The sequence below is a fragment of the Protobothrops mucrosquamatus genome, unplaced genomic scaffold (assembly GCF_001527695.2).
Source record: "Protobothrops mucrosquamatus isolate PMUCROS unplaced genomic scaffold, P.Mucros_1.0 scaffold286, whole genome shotgun sequence".
Lineage (NCBI taxonomy): Eukaryota > Metazoa > Chordata > Lepidosauria > Squamata > Viperidae > Protobothrops > Protobothrops mucrosquamatus.
The window spans coordinates 46,355-63,630 of record NW_015386630.1 but is presented as its reverse complement, the minus strand read 5'-3'; the positions used below and the strand labels follow the sequence as shown (position 1 = coordinate 63,630).

Below are 17,276 nucleotides of genomic sequence, written 5' to 3'. Positions count from 1 at the left end.
TTTACCGATAGATACTAAAAGTGCTGGAGACTCTGCCCTCGGCAATACTATAAATTGCTCTTTACACTACGGTAACATAAAGCGCCATCAGCAGGTATAACACAAAATTATTGCTCCAGTATTCCCCATTGGAAATAAGTGAGAGATAGGAGGGATTTTGCTTGTGCAGTCGCTTTTATTTCCCATCATCTAGGGCAGGGGTAGGCAACCTTGGCTCTTTTATGACTCGTGGACTTCAACTCCCAGAATTCCTGAGCCAGCCATGCTGGCTCAGGAATTCTGGGAGTTGAAGTTCACGAGTCATAAAAGAGCCAAGGTTGCCTACCCCTGATCTAGGGTGACATGAGTTGTTCCTTCCCTTCAGAAGGAAATGGGCGGAAAGAGAAGCCGCACTGAGGGGACCTTTCGGTCAGTTAGCGAGTTCAGACACGAGTCAGTAAAACGCGCAGCGCTCCCTCAGGTCTCTCCCGCTCTCTACGCCGCCCGCAACCGCCTCCCCCTCTACGAGACGCCCCGCCTCCCCGAGTCACGCCTCCTTTCTCTTCGCGCTAATAATTCCTTCAACCTCGAGGCCACGCCCACCCCAGCTCGCCTGCCCGGCTGCCTCTCGCTCGCTCGCTCTCTTTGGCGCGCGGTGCATGCTGGGCAAGGAAAGGGGAACCGTGCGAGGAAGGAGGGAAGACAGCCGTCGCGGCCTCGATGTCTCGGGGCGGCCCGGCGCCCGGCTGGGGCTGGTGGCCTCCGTCGCGGCGGCGGGGGCGGCAACAGCAGCGGCCCAGGAGAAGGGCGGCTGCCGGTTCCGGCTTTCTGGAGGGAGCCTGGGCCTTTCCCGTGGCAGTGCTGGCGGTGGCGGGACTGGCAGCGGCGTCGCTCTCTTTGCTGGTGCTCGTGTTGGGCCTCTCCGGAGCTGCGCTCTCCCTGATCGTGGCAGCGGCGGCTGCGGGATCCTGGATAGCATCCTCGGGATTAGGCGGCAGCAAGGACCGGAGGGGGACCCCCTTGCTGACCCACCGCATCTCCTTTGCTTCCAAGAGTAGCGTTACGGTCCTCGCCAACGGGGGGCCCTCCGTGAGCTACTCCTCGCCCGAACTGCTCGTGCCTGAAAGGAGGCGGGGGCAGGTTTGCGGGTAAGGGAATTGTAGTGGAGCCCCTCTCGCCCTTTCCGCTTTTTTTTTCCTAAGACGAGCCCTGCTGGGATTGCATTGCAATCTATCCATGTTCCGTATGCCGGTGCTGCCAGAATGGAGGTGGAACTGTGGAATTTGGAACAATCTCGCCAGGGTTCTTTGGGTTTCCCAGTTGTGAAAGGGAAGAGGAGCGTGCACTTGACTGGGTAGATGTTTCTCCTTCCTTGGGTACCCAGCAATGTTCCAATGACATGCTTTCCCTTCCTTCAAACTTGGTTAGGGAATCCCTGGAGAAAATAAGGCTAGAACCTGCTTCTCTTCTCCTCATCTGCTTGTATACAGTTATGGGAAAATGTAGCTGTATACATTCAAACTGCATGCGCATATTTGCAGCATATATGCTCTAATTTGAGTGGGTATATTTACATAAAAATACAAATACACACACACACAGAGGCATATGGAACAAAAGCATATTTTGGACCAGTCAGTTGAGCTTGGTATTTGCTAGAGCTCTAAGTGGAACCTCTTGTATTCAGAACAAGTCATTTCTCCTATAGAAGTTGGACTACTTTTTGCTGTTCATAAGGGCATTCTTTTTGTTCTTTCTACTTTGTATCTTCTCCTATTTTATGGGCTTCCTGTAATTAATAGGTGTTTTTTTTTGTAATTGTTACAATTTCATCCGGTCCCTCAGATACCCTGTTCTCATCACATTCTTTCTCCTTTACTGAGGCTCTTTTTCTTCTTCTTCTATACATGTTTCATTGTGTTGGTCAGATGTTTGCTGTTTTGCTTGACCTTGGTTTTAGGGAAATAAAAAACAAATTTGGAGAGGTGAGATGCTCTACATTGCCTGGGGAAAAGGAATAATTTAATTACAGCATCTTCATCATACTATGTTTTATTGTTTTATCTCTCAGTTCATTCTGATACTAAATTTAGCTTGATTTCACTGCATTCTCCAAGATGTTCTTTTGTCCTTTTCCCTCATCCATTACCATTGCCTTATCAGAGCTCTTGTCAGTTTCCTCTTCCATCTGTGCTCTGGGTTTCCTGGTGCAGAAGCTCAAATTCCCTTGCTACTGCATGTGTCTATGGCACGTTTGCCACCTTTCTCATATTGTATTCAAACCAGATGTGAGGGAAGGGAGAGAGCTGGAAGTCTAAGTGGATCATGCTATTGAATCAAGGTTTTTCTCAAGGTTGTAAGCCAGGCTGAATATATTAATTGAGGTAAACAGCTATTATGCGTGCACGACAGATGTTCTGTCCTTATTGTAAATCAGTATTCTCCAGTGATTCAGTTTTCACTTAAATTGGGTAATTAGATAAAAATTCAACTCAAAAATAAGTGAATGAATTCCATGATTGAAGTTTGCTGCAAACCATCTTGTATACACAGTGCTCTCACTTTCTAGATGTATTGATCTTCAGGTTGATGTTCTGAGAATAGTGTGATAGATTTTCTATTTGCACTTTAAAATAACTTTACAGTATGAACTGATGGGAAGTAATATCTTTCTGTTGCTGAATGAGGAAACAGGACTTAAAGCATTTTGGTTTTCTGTATCCTTTGCTGACAAAACTAAGTAATAAATATAATAGATATAAAAGATGCTGTATATTTGGTCTGAGATGCATTTCCTGCTGGCATTTTTTACAGGGACAGGCTTGCTGCTTATATCATTTCTCCATTTTCTTTGATTACATGCTTTATTCTCCATTCTTTCCAGGGATCACCTGAGTCCATCAACTCGTTTTATGCTGACTCCTCGGCGACGCTATCCTATCCAGCAAGCCCAATATGCTGCGTTGGGAACCCTGCCTTCAATTTGCTGGGATGAGTATCGGCGGAAAAACAGGCTATCTATTCACCATTCTAGCATGGCCCACAGCCCTGTAACAGTGAAGATTGCTCGGCCAGAAAGCAACATTGGCCGTTCTCCACTGTGAGTTTGCTTCACTAATTGCTTTTGGGCAGTTTTTAGGATTGCAGGCTTGACAGCAGAAAAGTCTTCTCTTAGAGTGATCTCATTTCTCATTCCTCTTCCTGATTTATAGTGATATATGTAAATATTGTGGAAAGCCTGGCAGTCTCTTAAGCTGTTTTCTTGTGGCCCAGTTACTTAGGACACATCTTGGTTAGTTGACTAGTGGAACTGACTGAGCTATTCTTCTTCCTGTCATCAGCCTCCACAATTCTTGGCCTTAAAATGACTTCTTAACCACTCATCATATTGCCTTAGAAGTGTTTTGTGAGGTCACAAGTAAATCCTGAACTGATGTGAACAGACTGCCTATATTCAGCCAGTTTTCAACCGGAATTCCATTGGATAGGTCCTGTAGGCATGAGGAATGGGTATAACTTAGTTCCTGGGGTATCCTATGGACAATGAGGAAATTCATATTTTTGTGACTACTGCCATTTCATCTGACAGGTTGGAGCAGTTGGTTTCTCCTGTGGCTTTCTCTTCAGCATCTAATACTATCCTGGATCCATGCGCAAAAGAAACTGTCTTGAATGCTCTCAAAGAGAGCCGGAAGAGAGCTGTGGAGGAAGAAGAGGAGGAGCAGAACTTTCCAAGTGGTCAGGAGAACAAGAAGAGGTAATGGCTAATGGTCTCCTGGTTGCTGCAGAAAATTAGCACAGTAGTTAAACGCTTTGGTTAAAGTTGAATGGAACTCAACATTAATCTGAACAAAATATTTTCTGAGATGGATCATAGCAATACTGTTTGCCTAAGGGAAAGTTTTAGTATTTTAATCCTCAGATCAAGACAGATATTCTTCCATATCCCTTGTAAAGGTTCTGCATGAAAGGTTTAGCAAGGTCTGCACTCCAACAAACAGGTAATAGATTTGTAGCAAACATACAGTTTTGTGTGTAAACAAATTGCGGTCAGGACTTGTTCTGCCAAGCAACAGCTTAGAAGAATCAAAATGCTTGCAGCAATATTTTCTCCAGTACCTTCTGTAAGTTACTATCAGATTGCCTCACGCTTTACTTAACTCCAAATACTACCATGCTGATGATTGAAAAAATCTGTCAAAGGCAGACAGGAATGTGCACCTTAGTATAGTTTTGAGCCATCTAATATCAAATGTTCTCTGTAACAAACGTATCTGGACCAATCATTTGGGATGTTTTTCTTTGTTAGGAAACCAACCAGTTATTTTGACTACAGATAACTTATTTTCAGAAACTGCAGCTGTATTTCTTGATCTTCTGATATTTTAGGACATTTATATAAAGCCAATAAATTGTTTCATAGACTTTGTACATATTATTTTCAATAAGACTGCTATACCTGGAGATTTTTTTCCCCTGCAGTGAAGGGGTATTGCAGATGCCATAATGAGTACTGGAACTTTATTACTCATGGCATTTAAAGTTTGAAAACAGTTTAAATATTTAAAATATTAAATAACTTTTCCAAATTGAAATTTGTTTCTGATTCATCTTTTAAAAATTGCCAACATGTGTTTTCTCTCCCTTTGATTGATCAGCCTCCCTATTGGTGGAATTGAATATGTTCATTATAGTGACCCAGTTGGACCAGAGATTTTTGGGGTTGCTGATAGACAGGATATGTTCTTGTTCCCACCAGAAATCATCCTTTTAATCTTTTTTATTTTCTGCAGGCGCCATGATAGTACGGGAAGTGGTCATTCTGCATTTGAGCCCTTGGTGGCCAATGGAGCACCTGCATCTCTTGTGCCCAAGTAAGTGAGAATGAGAAATGTTTTCCTTTTATAATGCTAACAACTGATCCCATGTATATTCTGGAGAAGAGACCGTTCATTGGGGGACATGTTTAAACCGTTTTCTCCTCAGTTGTTACTTCTGTCAGTTGAAGGATCCAGATTATAGTATGTGTGTAATCCAGTTAAATGAATTAGTGAAGTAGGTAAAATGGGAATTTTTAGGAAAGGTGGTAGAGAAAATGGTGACATTGCAATTCAAAGGATCCTGGAGGAAATGGATTATCTAGATCTTTTCAGCCAGGTTACAGGCCTTGGTCGCACTCATGGATGATTTCTGGCAGGAGCAGGATGGAGGTGGTTCTTCCATCTTTATTCTCCTTGACCTCTCAGCTGCTTTGGATACCATCAAGCATGGTATCCTTTTGGGCAACTTGAGGAGTTGGGGTTGGACAGCACAATTTTGTCTGGTTTACCTCCTTCCTTTGAGGCCAGTCCCAGTTGGTGTTGATAGGGAGTGAGAAGTTCAATTCATGGCCCCTCGTTTATGGAACGCTACAGGGTTTGGTGTTCTCTCCATTCCTTCTCAACATCTACATGAAACTGCTGGGTGAGATCATCTACCTCCATGGGGTAAGGTATCACCAACATACTGATATATATCTCAGTCCTGGGTGAAGTGAGCGTTGCAGTGGACCTCCTTTCACAATGCCTGAAGACTGCAGGATCTGGATGGGGAAACAACAGACTTCAATTGAACCCCAGTAGGACAGAGTGGGTTAGGTTTAGGGTACCCAGGAATTTATCATCTTTAGTCTTGGATGGGATTGTACTATCTGTACTATCCCAGACAAACTTGATGCATAATGTGGTCCTCTGCTCGAAATTCTGGTGATGGCCATGGCTAGAAGGGCCTTTGCCCAACTCCGTGTTGTGCTCCAATTATGCCTTTTCCTGGACAGGGAGTCTTTATCTCTGGTCATCTCCTGCTTGGACTATTGCAATGCGCTCTATAGGGGGCTACCTCTGAAAAGTAGGTGGAAACTTCAGTGGTACAGAATGTAGGTGCACGAGCCATGCTGGATGCCAGAAGAAGGGAACATATAATACCCTTGCTCCGCAAACTACACTGGGTACCATTTTGCTTCTGGTCCAATTCAAGGTCTTGGTTATCATCTATAAACCCTGCATGGCATAGGACCAAGGTACCTACGGAATCAGCTTCTGCCAATCTCATCAGTCCATCTGATTTAATCAGGCAGGGAAGTTATGCTGAAGACCCCGTCAGTCAAAGAATTTCAACTGGTAGGGTCTAGGAAGAGATCCTTCTCTGCTACTTTCCCCACTTTATGGAACATCCTGCTCCCAGAGATGAGGAAAGCCCCCAGTCTCTTGGCCTTCTGCAAAGGGATCAAAACTCTGCGAACTTGCATAGGGGGCCCACAGGATCACACAATCATGGGATTGGCTAGTCCCTTGAGAGCCCCTTCTTCTTTTAATAATCCAACATTAAAAGGCTAGCTTAAGTTTAATTTTTAATTTTACTATTAATTTTTCTATGTTGTTTTAGTTACTGGTTATATTATGTTGAACATCACCCAAAATCCCTCTTTGAAGGAGATGCGGGGGGGGGCTCTAGATGTATGAAAGGTAATTATATAAACAAGTTTTTAAATGCCTGGCTAAAGAGATGTAGCTTCACAAATCTTTCAAAGGTAGGACTGAGTACAGCTCCTGGGAGAATGCATTCTGTAGCTTTGAAGTTACAGAAGAAAAGGTGATTTTTTTTTTTTGAGTTGGATAAATGGCCTCTGAAAGCTGGAACATAATTCCAAGGGCTTTTTCCTGGAGAAAAAAATTCCAGTTTGGCTCTGCTGGAAATGTATTGTGTAGTCTCTGTGCTCATAAAACCATAAGAAACAAGATAAGTTTCCTCATTGCACTTTGGAAGTTGTGCTTCTGCAAAATCCATCTAATTGCCTTGCAGCATGCCTATTATCTCTGTCTCTTTTTCTAGGCCTGGCTCTCTGAAGCGGGGACTTGCTTCTTCCCACTGCCTAGAAGATTGCTCCTCCAAGAGATCGCGCACTTCTTCCCTCAGTTCTGTGAACAGTCTGTATGTGGGTGGTATACCGAGCTCTCTCCGCAATGCTATTGCCAGCTCATACAGCTCCACCAGAGGTCTCTCACAGGTGCATTGTTACATGATTAACTCCTTTAATGCATGAGACACTGTAGGTATTTCCCAGTTGTGTTTCCCAGAACAAAGATGTGATGATAACTGGTTATTCTCTTCTCTTGAACAAAACTTGACTAATCTGCATACAAATATTAGTTTTTTCTGTGTTCTCAAATTAGAAGAATACATATGGCAATAAAGGGATTTTACTCTTAAAATGAAGTGAAAATATGACTGCAGATCGGTGAAGTTTAGTTTGCCAGTTCTCATAAATTATTGTAAAATGATCTATGAATTCAATCCAAGCTTTTCATGGGATCTGATGAGTATGAATAGAAGTTCTCAGAAGAGGGTCTGGAGTTGCTTCTTAGTTGGTGGATTTATCAGAGGTGGACAAACCTTGCCACTGATTTGTATGCTGCGCGTTATACTACTACATTAAATCCTTTCATCCAGTCTGATAATTGTTATCCAAGTTGTTTACTAAGATCTTAGTAACTTTGACAGTCCCAGTTGATAGTTGAATCTGCAGGGCACATATGGAAATCCATACCTGGATGATATCTTCATCATATATCCATCCAAATAATAAAAGTGGAGTACATGCAGCCTCTCATGAATTGTTCAAAGTCCCTTGGCTTTCTACCCTCCAGCCAATGCAGAAAATAATCAGGGATCTTGTAGGCAACAGACAGAATTAGAAGAGCCTATTAGAATCAAATAGCCAGCAAATCCTAGCAATGGCTGACAGTTCCACAAAACCTGAAGGTAGCCAGCTGCAATGGCTATACTCAGGCAGACTCGTCAGGGGAGTAAGTCTAACTTTCTCCTCAGAACAAACAAGCATACTCAATGCCGATCTATCCAGGCAGAGACTACCAAGAGACTGAAACAAGGAGATACAATTGAGTTGGGGAACCTAGTAGAGCAACAATGTCACGGGGGCCAGTAATTGGATAGTGCTTCAAGAATAAAAAGTGGTATGAGGGTTCTTAAGCAAGTTTATTATAACTGTATAAGTTTTAGGTGGCAGCATTTAATCACGGAAAATTCTTTTTGCCATTCAACTCCTGTGTAAGTAGATTTCAAAAGGGATTACGTTAATTTATATGTAAATGTTCTGCTTAAAACCTAAATAAGGTATTAAAGAGCTTCTTCTTGTTTCTAATAGTACTTTCTTGATTTATTTTCTCTCCTTTAGCTATGGAAGAGAACGGGACCAAGTTCCTCTCCTCTTTCCAGCCCAGCATCCTCTCGGTCTCAAACACCTGAAAGGCCTAACAAGAAAGCAAGATATCCCAGCTCCAACATCACGTAAGTACAGCTTTTCTTTACCCTTTTGATATTCCTTAGACTTAGGGTTATCAGAAACTGGAAGGATCAAATATACAATTCTTTTAAGGCCTCTTTCTGATACTCTCGTTTTCCATAAACATGCTTTTTTTAACGTGCCATCAAGCCAGTGTTGATTTCCGGCAACTGCCTGCACAAATCCATACAGTTTTCTTGGCAATGGTTTGACATTGCCTGTTTGCTAGGGCTAAGAGTGAGTGACTGGCCCAAGGTATCCAGTTCACTCTTTGCCTAAAGCAGGGCTCGAACTCACAGTCTCTGAGTTTCTAGCCTGATGCCACTACATCAGCAGTTGGCTCTCTAAAGATATATCTACAGCATATGATTCCTCCCTTCTCTTGTTTAATTGATAAGGCTGAACCAAGACATCTTTCCTGCATTTAAACATCTTGTGAAGATCCGTCTTCTGCAAGAAAGAAGGTTTTTGCCTGTGGTTTTTAATAGGCAAGATCCTATCTGGGCTTTTATTGAGGGGGGAGGAGGGAATGTATTTATTGAAAAAAAGAACTGGCTCTTAAATAGAAAGCATTTTTTTCCATGACATTTTACCAGAATGCATTTCTGAAGCTTATCTGACCATTAGATAAATTGAAAGGGCTAGTAGTGATTGAGGATGTGCAATGATTTGGGTTGTTGTCTTGCAATCTGTTGCTTGGAATTTTTTGTTACTAGGGGGGGTCTTCAGAGCAACATAGTTCAAGGGTGACTGCTTTCATAAGATGTCTGCTTGCATTACCCTGAGAATCCTCAAACCAACATCCAAAGGGCAGACGGCCAGCTACTGTCCATAAAATGAATGACAATAGTATATGGGAGGAAGAATGGTAGGGATGAGGGAGGCAGATCTTCCTCCTACCTCTGACCACCCCTCTGCAAATCTTCGAGCCAGAAGTTCAAAAGAGGAATTGATTAAGCATTCTCTTTCACTTGCTTTCTCCTGTTGCTACAGTGAAGAAGAGCCTCAGAAATCCAACTTGCAAATGCCTGTGACAGCAGACAAAGAGATGCAGGAAGAGAAGAGTAAGTTCAAAGGGTGGGGATGGGATGCGATGCAATGGGCCAAGAAGGATTGGAGAACAAAACTGAGGTGCAGCTTTGAGTCTGGGGTGTGAAGGGAGGATCCTAAAGCAAAAAAGAAGTAAATAAAAATTACATTGCCAGTAAGGCAGAAGAATGTCTATTTCACAACAGGCTACTCTAGAGTGACTTTTACACAGATGGATTGGGATGAGTTTGCATCTTCTCAGAATAAAAAAAAAAAATCACCTCAGTGCAATAATGGCAATGTGGTGTTTCGATATTTCAGACCTATATTCTGGGTCCCAATTCTTACCTGTGAAGATTGCTAAAAGAGGACTTAACTCTCTATCTTTCTTCCCTCTGTTGAATGCTTTCTAATCAGTTGGGAGGTTCTGTTAAGAACACTTAAGAATCTCTTGACATCTCTGGAGGAAATATTGACATTTTAATTGCTAATGCCGAAATATAAATATTCTTACAGTACATCAGCCTAATCTCTTTCTGTTTACTTTTTTTGTAGCCTCTGTGTTCATATTATGCTTGTCTGTTTTTAAGCCTTCAAAGATGTTGCATTCAGACATGGATAATTACTACTGCAGAAGCCTGAGCTGCTTCTGATTGGGTAGCCACATGCATAATTTGTCAACTTGGTCTCAGTTTCAGACTCGCCCTTGAAGAATAAATGCAACTTTGTGAGTTCACCGTCTTCATCAGGAAGCAATGGCAAGCGGAAGCGGAAGATTCAGCTACTTTCAGCTCATCATGGAGATAATTTTGCCTTGGTATAACTCTTCAGTGACTTCTTTCTTTCCCTGCTCCTTTTTTCCAGGAATAAGAAATGTTGACACATAGTTGAGCTGACGTACAGAAGACACCATATGGCAGGTGATAAGATATCCAGCCAAGAAAACAAGATAGCTAAATTGAGTAGGATGGGTGCTGCTAAGCTTTTGACTTTAGTCAAACACGCCACATGCCTTGATGCTTGAGAAAAAAAGTGGGAAGCATTAAAGTAATGTAATCTGTAGGTTTATTTATACATTCCCAGAGCTAAGGGAAGAACACCTCTGCCTTTTGTTTGGTGCTATTTATGAAAGGGCTGTCTTGCTCCTTCAGAACAAATGCTTAAGATATTTTCTTGGCAGCCTCCACCACCTCAGCTGGGCTATACAGTCACCCCAGAAGACTTGGATGCAGAGAAGAAAGCAACACTACAGTGGTTCAACAAAATCTTAGAAGAAAACATTGGTAGGTGTTCTCGTTGTCTGCTCCAGGCTGCACTTTAAGAGTCTGCCCCCCCCCAAATAAGAGATTTATACAAACTAGATAGGGGGTGCGATAACTCAGTGGTTAAAGACACTGAGCTTGTCAGCTGGAGAGCTGACAGTCCAGGTTCAAGACCCCCAAGCTCTACACCAGGGGGAGTCAACCTTGGCTCTTTTATGACTCGTGGACTTCAACTCCCAGAATTCCTGAGCCAGCTGTGCTGGCTCAGGAATTCTGGGAGTTGAAGTCCACGAGTCATAAAAGAGCCAAGGTTGACTACCCTTGCTCTACACAATAGAGCTGAACTCCCATTACTTGTCCTATCTCCTGCTCACCCAGCAGTTCGAAAGCATACAAATACGAGTAGATTAATAGGTACCACCTTGGTGGGAAGGTAACAGCGTTCCTTGCACCTTTGGCATATAGCCGTGCTGGCCACATGACCGTAGAAATTGTCTTTGGACAATGCTGGCTCCTTCAGCCAAGAAACAGATGAGCTCCGTTCTCTAGAGTCAGACACGACCGACCAGGAAGTCTTTACCTTTACAAACTAAAAGTGGGTAATGATGGTGACTCTCTTTCTGTGCAAGTCTTAAAATATCTTCTTTGCTTGCTCTATTGGTTCTTGCTAGTCATAGATTCATTAGTTGGCTTTAACGTCAGCAGATGCTAGATGGTGGACTCTTGTGACATTGAAATTTCCAGAAAGCTCTAATGGTTTTCCCAACAGATTCCACCCCAAGCCCACCCGTGGAGACTACCTCTTCATCTCAAACTTTGAACTTTTCATTGATGTCCACCAAACCAACACCTGTGTCATTGCCCATCTCTACTGCCGCAACCAATCCTCTTCTGGAGAGCCTGAAGAACATGCAAGAAGGAAAGGGCTCTTCGGCACAAGCAGGTGAGCAATTTCAGAGGGAAAGGGGTATTCACTGCCTGTCTTTGAAGAACATTTGAGTGTGATAAAGGCCTATGCTCTGAAATTGGTGGTTCTGAAGCTGTTCTTAAGTATTTAGCAGCTTCCTATAGAATTGGATTTTATTTTATTTATTTATTTATTATTTAAATTTATATACCGCCCTATCTTCCTTACGGGACTCAGGGCGGTGAACAGGCGATAATAAAAATCACAATAAATATTAAATAAAAAGACTGCTCTAAAATACCCCATATAAAAGCCCCTACCAAAACACAATCAAAACTACGCCAGGCCGGCCACATGGAATAGATGGGTTTTCAAGGCTCGGCGAAAGAGGCGCAGGTCCGCAGTTGTACGTAGGTCGGGGGGCAGGTCATTCCAGAGGGCAGGAGCTGCCACAGAGAAGGCTCTACCCCTGGGGGTCGCCAGCCGGCATTGATTGGCCGACGGCACCCTAAGGAGGCCCTCTCTGTGGGAGCGGACTGGTCGAAGGGAGGTATTTGGTAGGAGGCGGTCTTGCAGATACCTAGGTCCATTGCCATGGAGCGCTTTAAAGGTTGTTACTAACACCTTGAAGCGCACCCGGAAGGCCACAGGCAGCCAGTGCAGCTCGCGCAGGAGAGGTGTTACATGGGAGTATCTAGAGGCCCCCCAAATCCCCCGCGTGGCCGCATTCTGAACTAGCTGGAGCCTCCAGGTGCACCTCAAGGGGAGCCCCATGTAGAGAGCGTTGCAATAGTCCAGGCGGGAAACGGCTTGAGTGACCATGCGATGAATGAATGCAAGGGGATCAGGACTAAGATTCCCGTAAGAAATCTAGGTCTAATCTGATGACTCTAGAAAGGGATAGGGTTAGAGTTTTGATTTATGTTCATTAAAATATTATGGATGGTTCCATTAAAAATTTTGTTCTGAACAAGTTTCAAAATACAGAATCTTGCTTCTCTTTCTTTCCAAAGATCCAGAGATAGGCTGAATTTCATAGCCTTAAACCTTACCTTAAAAAAAAATCAGATGGTCCCACAAATTCATGAATTCTTTGTGTTTATAATGCAGAAACTATTCAGCTAACAGACTTAACTGACAAGGCTGTTCCTTTCTCCTCTTGAGCCAAAGAGGAAAGGCAGAAGCAATTTAAGCCTTTTCCATTCAGAAAAAGGGTTGTTCCTTACCTCTTCATATAGAAAAATGTTCTCTTTGTTTAAAAATATTTTTCCCAGTTATTTAGAGAAAAGGACTGGAGATCTTCTTGCCCACCAAAGTTTCTGGAGACCAAAATGCAGTCTTTCCCTTGAGCTCAGTTCCCCACTCAAATGGTGGCGATACTGTTGAACTCCTTAGGCCTGGCAGATTGCCAGCTTTGAAGCAGAGCTTTCTACTTTTGAGAAATTCCCTCCTCCAGGGACCTATTCAGTCCATTCATTGGTTTTCTTTTAAATGACGAGTATATTCTTTTTCAGGGGACGTTTAGAGCAATTTGGAAAATCCTTAAATATGTTTTTAATATTCAGTTTTATAGAATAATAATCAGCTTTTTATCTATTTCTTTCTGCTTATTATCTGAACAATTTCTAATTAGATATTTGTAATCCTAAGCTAGCTCCTGAATGCCAAATAGCTGACTGTTATGGACCATTTTCTAGAGATTAACGAACAAAATGGCCTATACCAGACAAGAGAGGATAAGATAGATTGTGAAATATTTATCATGCAACCTAAAGAAATGTTCTCCACACGCCATCCATGCTGGGCAATAAGTCCAGAATATTTTTGCCTTTTTGATGAATCTAGATTTGAATTTCTCCCAAACAAGAAATTTAATTCTTGAGCATCTCCCCTGGTTGTAATGACAGGTTGGATTGTTTAAGAAAGATGAAGTGTGGAAATATCACTCCTTTTCTCTTTCTATAAAAAAGTGAAACAAATTCTATTCTGCAATAAATACAGAAGAGGAGGAGGGAAGTTAACATTTATGTATTCCAGATTGTCTGATGTAAATAAATAACATTTCGTAATGGTTTACTGCGGAACAGTGTCTCCTAATTACAGTAATGTGGTGCCTTCTCCATTTTCTCTTCCCTCCATTCCAGCCAAGGCAGTTCCAGGGACTAAAGGGAGTCCTCAGATACCAGCCTTCTCTGCCTCGCTGGATTTGAGCTCCTCTGTGCCGATGACATCCCCCGAGGCACCTAAGCCTCTGGCACTCAACGTACCTGTTCCCCTGTCCACTGCTTCTCCTTCTTCAGGCACTTCCCTGCCCACCAGTAGCACAGGCAATTTGGTGACAGCTTCTTCTGAGTCGGGCCACACTCCATCCAGGCCCTCGTCTGCGCCAAAACCCAGCATCCTCTTTGGGATCCTCACCAGTCCTCCAGTCGACAAGCCCTCAGCTGCAACAACGCCATCTTCTTCTGCGCCCGGCACGGTGCCTATTTTCAAACCAGTGTTTGGCAGCCCAGCAAAAAGTGAGAACTTTAGCTTCTCCCCAAGTAGCACCATTGTGGTTTCTGCCACTGCGCAATCTGTGCCTTCTTTGGCACCTCCTGTTGCTCCCAGCAGCACATTCAAGCCCATCTTTGGGCCACTGTCCACACCAGCAACTGCTATCCTGCCCACAACCACATCATCTTCTCCCTTCACATTCAGTCAGGCCCCTCAGGCAGCAGCAGCAGCATCTGGCCTTCCTGCCATTAATGCCTCAAGCAATCTAGGGCTCCCTGTTCTCTCAGAAGCCACTGCTGCCACCTCAGTGTCACCCCCTGGAACAGCAAGTGTGACGTTTGTCTCCATGAGCAAACCTGTGTTCAGTTTTGGGCCGGGCATTCCATCCTCTGCCACTGCCCCCGGCAACAGCAGCAGCAGCAGCAGCACTCCTGCCACTGTTGTCTCCACATTGGCATCCCAGCCCTTGCTGTTTGGGGCTGCACCCAGTGCCAGCACAGCTGCCATGCCTCTTTTCCAGTTTGGCAAGCAAGCTACTTCTACAGGCGCCACTGTCAATCTCTTGGCACCCTCCAGCACCACTGTTACTGCTGCTGCCACAACCACAACCAATACTGGCTTCAGCATTTTCAGTGGCGGCAGCAGCAGTTCCACACAGGCTTCTTCAGCACCATCAGCCACCACACAGGGTCCGCTGACCTTTGGGTCTTGCACCTCTGCATTCAGCAGTACCTTTGGGGCCGCCTCAAAACCACCCCCTCCATACCCTGCAGTTACAAGCCAGCTGGCTTTTGATGCAGGTGTCCCTGAGGGCCAGCAGGCAGCTCTCAAGCCACCGGCTGCAGGACCACTGAACTTTGGGACTCCTTTCAGCTTCACTGGCTCAGTAGCCCAACCTGCAGCCCAGCCAGCATTTGGTAGCTCTACGCAGACCCCTTTTGGAGGGTCTGGCCCTTTGGCATCTTTTGGAGCCAAAAATACATCCCAGCCGGCATTTGGAGTTGCATCGTCCATCTTTTCTTTTGGGACAGCCACCACATCCAGCACTCAGACTACAAGCAGCAGCACAGGAAGCTCTGTGTTTGGAGGTTCAACCCCAGCTCCATTCACCTTTGGGGTATCGAATCCCCAAGGTGTAGCGGGCAGTGCTTTTGGCGTTGGTGCCAGTGCTACAGGCACAGGCGTGCCCACGGTTGGATTTGGTTTCGGCAGTGGGCAGAGCGGAGCTGCAGACGGAGTGACACCCTTTGGAACTTCCTTGGCACAAAACCCTCTGGGTACCCAGAACCAAAACTCTGCCTTTGCTTTCAACATCCCAAGTACACCTGAGAGCAAGCCAGCATTCGGAGGTGAGTCCCCTTTGCTTGGCCTCTTGGTTGTTCAATATTCCTACTTTTTCTTTAGCAGGGATTGCCGTTTTCTAGTTTCACTATTCCTGTGGGCTGTTTTGATGCCTAGGGCATGGTCTAGAAGTCCTAGCTTTGTATTCGAAGCCATTGAGAGTAGGTGAATTTGTATTTCTGTTCAGGAAGTTGCACACATGGACCAAATTCTGTTTCCATTCTGTCTCCTAAATCCAAGTCTCATTTCCTCCAGCCCTATTTGTTTCTCTATGCTCACTACAACAAACATTGTTTCAAGTGCAGGTGATTGAGATAATGAAATAATGAGCCCAATTTAAGTAGCCATAGATTGGAGCAAGTTTCACGTGAGGAAATGAGTGAAAGGCAGGCATTTCTGGGCCGATAATGCCCGTCTCCTTGAAAAGTAGAGTGCAGGAGAGGAAAGGGCTGATAGACCCCTTTGGTGCTCTTGTATTGGGGTAAAACAACTGTCTTTTGTATAAGACATTCAGGGAAAGTACTCCCTGTCATTCATGTATCCCTGACAATATCAGGCAGGGATTGGTGATCTGGTTTCTCCATGTGAACTCATTCTCTAATAGACCCTTCATTTTGCTACTATTTTATGGTTAGGAACTCCCACGCCTACATTTGGGCAAAGTACTACTCCAGGTGGTGGCACAGTAGGGAGCTGCAACCTTTCCTTTGGAACACCCATCACCCCCACCTTTGGAGGAGTGACACCTACTGCTTTTGGTAAGGATTTTGGAACTTGGTGGGCAGGGGGCCATTCCGTTTAATAGGCGGGCAATCCTTTTGCAACGTTTAGAATGCAGGGATCAGACAGACAAATAGTTAAATCACTGAAGAACAGGGGGTTTTTTGGCTTATTTTGTGGGCCTGGGGATGAGGGGGATTTAAAACAAAATACATTGTTAAAATAAGGAAGGGTTGACATTATAGTTCTAAATCTAAAATTATTGGCATCAAATACCAGACGTTGATGGCACATTCCTCGAAAGAGTCCAGAGACTGGAAATCACTTATGAGTAGCATGTTATGCAACCCCACAGGTTATTTGACATACTTTCTATGCCCAAACCACCTCTGTGAAAACCTTTTGCTTTTCTGTCCCTGCAGGGCCAGCAATACCCACCTTCTCCATTGGAGCAGGATCCAAGACAGGAACCCGCCAACGGCTGCAGGCCCGGAGGCAGCATACTCGTAAAAAGTAACCAGGAGCAGCTTCCTGCCTGGATTTCAACTCCCAGTTGATCTGCTGTCAGATCCTCCTAATACTACCCAAGGAAGACTTATTCTGGTGTGCGTCTTCAGCTGGACTGTCCTGGGAGTCTCTTTTCTGTAACAACCACAGGAAGCTATTCTGGATCAAAGAGTGATTTTTACCCCTTCAAACGGGATAGGAGAAACTAAGCCCTTTTTACTTGAACAGTCTATGGCTGAGTCTGGATGAAAAAAATGTACATATCCTCTATTTTCCCTTCTCCATGTGGATCTCTCCCATTAATCTTCCCTTCTTTCTCTGCCCTTAACTTCATTCCTTTTTGGCTGCTTAGTGAAGGGAGTAGGGTGTCGGGGAAAAGTATTTGGCTTTTAGCCATTTAAATATTTCTGATTGAAACCAATTGTTGGTTCCCATCCTCAATCTCTTCCCTCTTTGGAAGCCTTTTCCAGAGAATCTCCAGGGCTTCCTTGATCCAAATTCACATCAAAACATAGTCCACAGTAAGACCCCTCTGTCCCATTGGGATAGTCACCCTTTCTTGCCAAAACCTTTTGGCTTCATGTGGTTTTAGCTGAGTTGGGACGTTAATCATTGTTAGCTGTGGCTACAGAGCCTAACAGCAGAGAAGTGGTTGGATGGCGACATGAAATGGAGAAACGTCTTGGCATCAGAG

The 17,276-nt window shown here is 44.2% G+C and overlaps 1 protein-coding gene across 1 annotated transcript; it reads left to right on the top strand.

The window, feature by feature from the left end:
* The first annotated feature begins 2,998 nt into the window (after window positions 1-2,998).
* Window positions 2,999-16,623, top strand: POM121 (POM121 transmembrane nucleoporin). Its single transcript, XM_015814789.2, has 12 exons — window positions 2,999-3,079; window positions 3,569-3,736; window positions 4,773-4,853; window positions 6,850-7,024; window positions 8,213-8,325; window positions 9,314-9,384; window positions 10,042-10,166; window positions 10,530-10,632; window positions 11,381-11,554; window positions 13,663-15,363; window positions 15,991-16,113; window positions 16,498-16,623. Exons 1-12 carry the CDS (start codon window positions 3,015-3,017, stop codon window positions 16,590-16,592), a joined length of 2,994 nt encoding a protein of 997 aa, XP_015670275.1. The 5' UTR covers window positions 2,999-3,014; the 3' UTR covers window positions 16,593-16,623.
* The last annotated feature ends 653 nt before the right edge of the window (window positions 16,624-17,276 follow it).

Bases quoted from the DNA above. Each gene is read 5' to 3' on its own strand.
- POM121 (XM_015814789.2), top strand. From the start codon at position 3,015: ATGGCCCACAGCCCTGTAACAGTGAAGATTGCTCGGCCAGAAAGCAAC. The intron at 3,737-4,772 runs GTAATGGCTAAT...TATTTTCTGCAG, and splicing joins GGTCAGGAGAACAAGAAGAG to GCGCCATGATAGTACGGGAA. The intron at 9,385-10,041 runs GTAAGTTCAAAG...ACTTGGTCTCAG, and splicing joins AGAGATGCAGGAAGAGAAGA to TTTCAGACTCGCCCTTGAAG.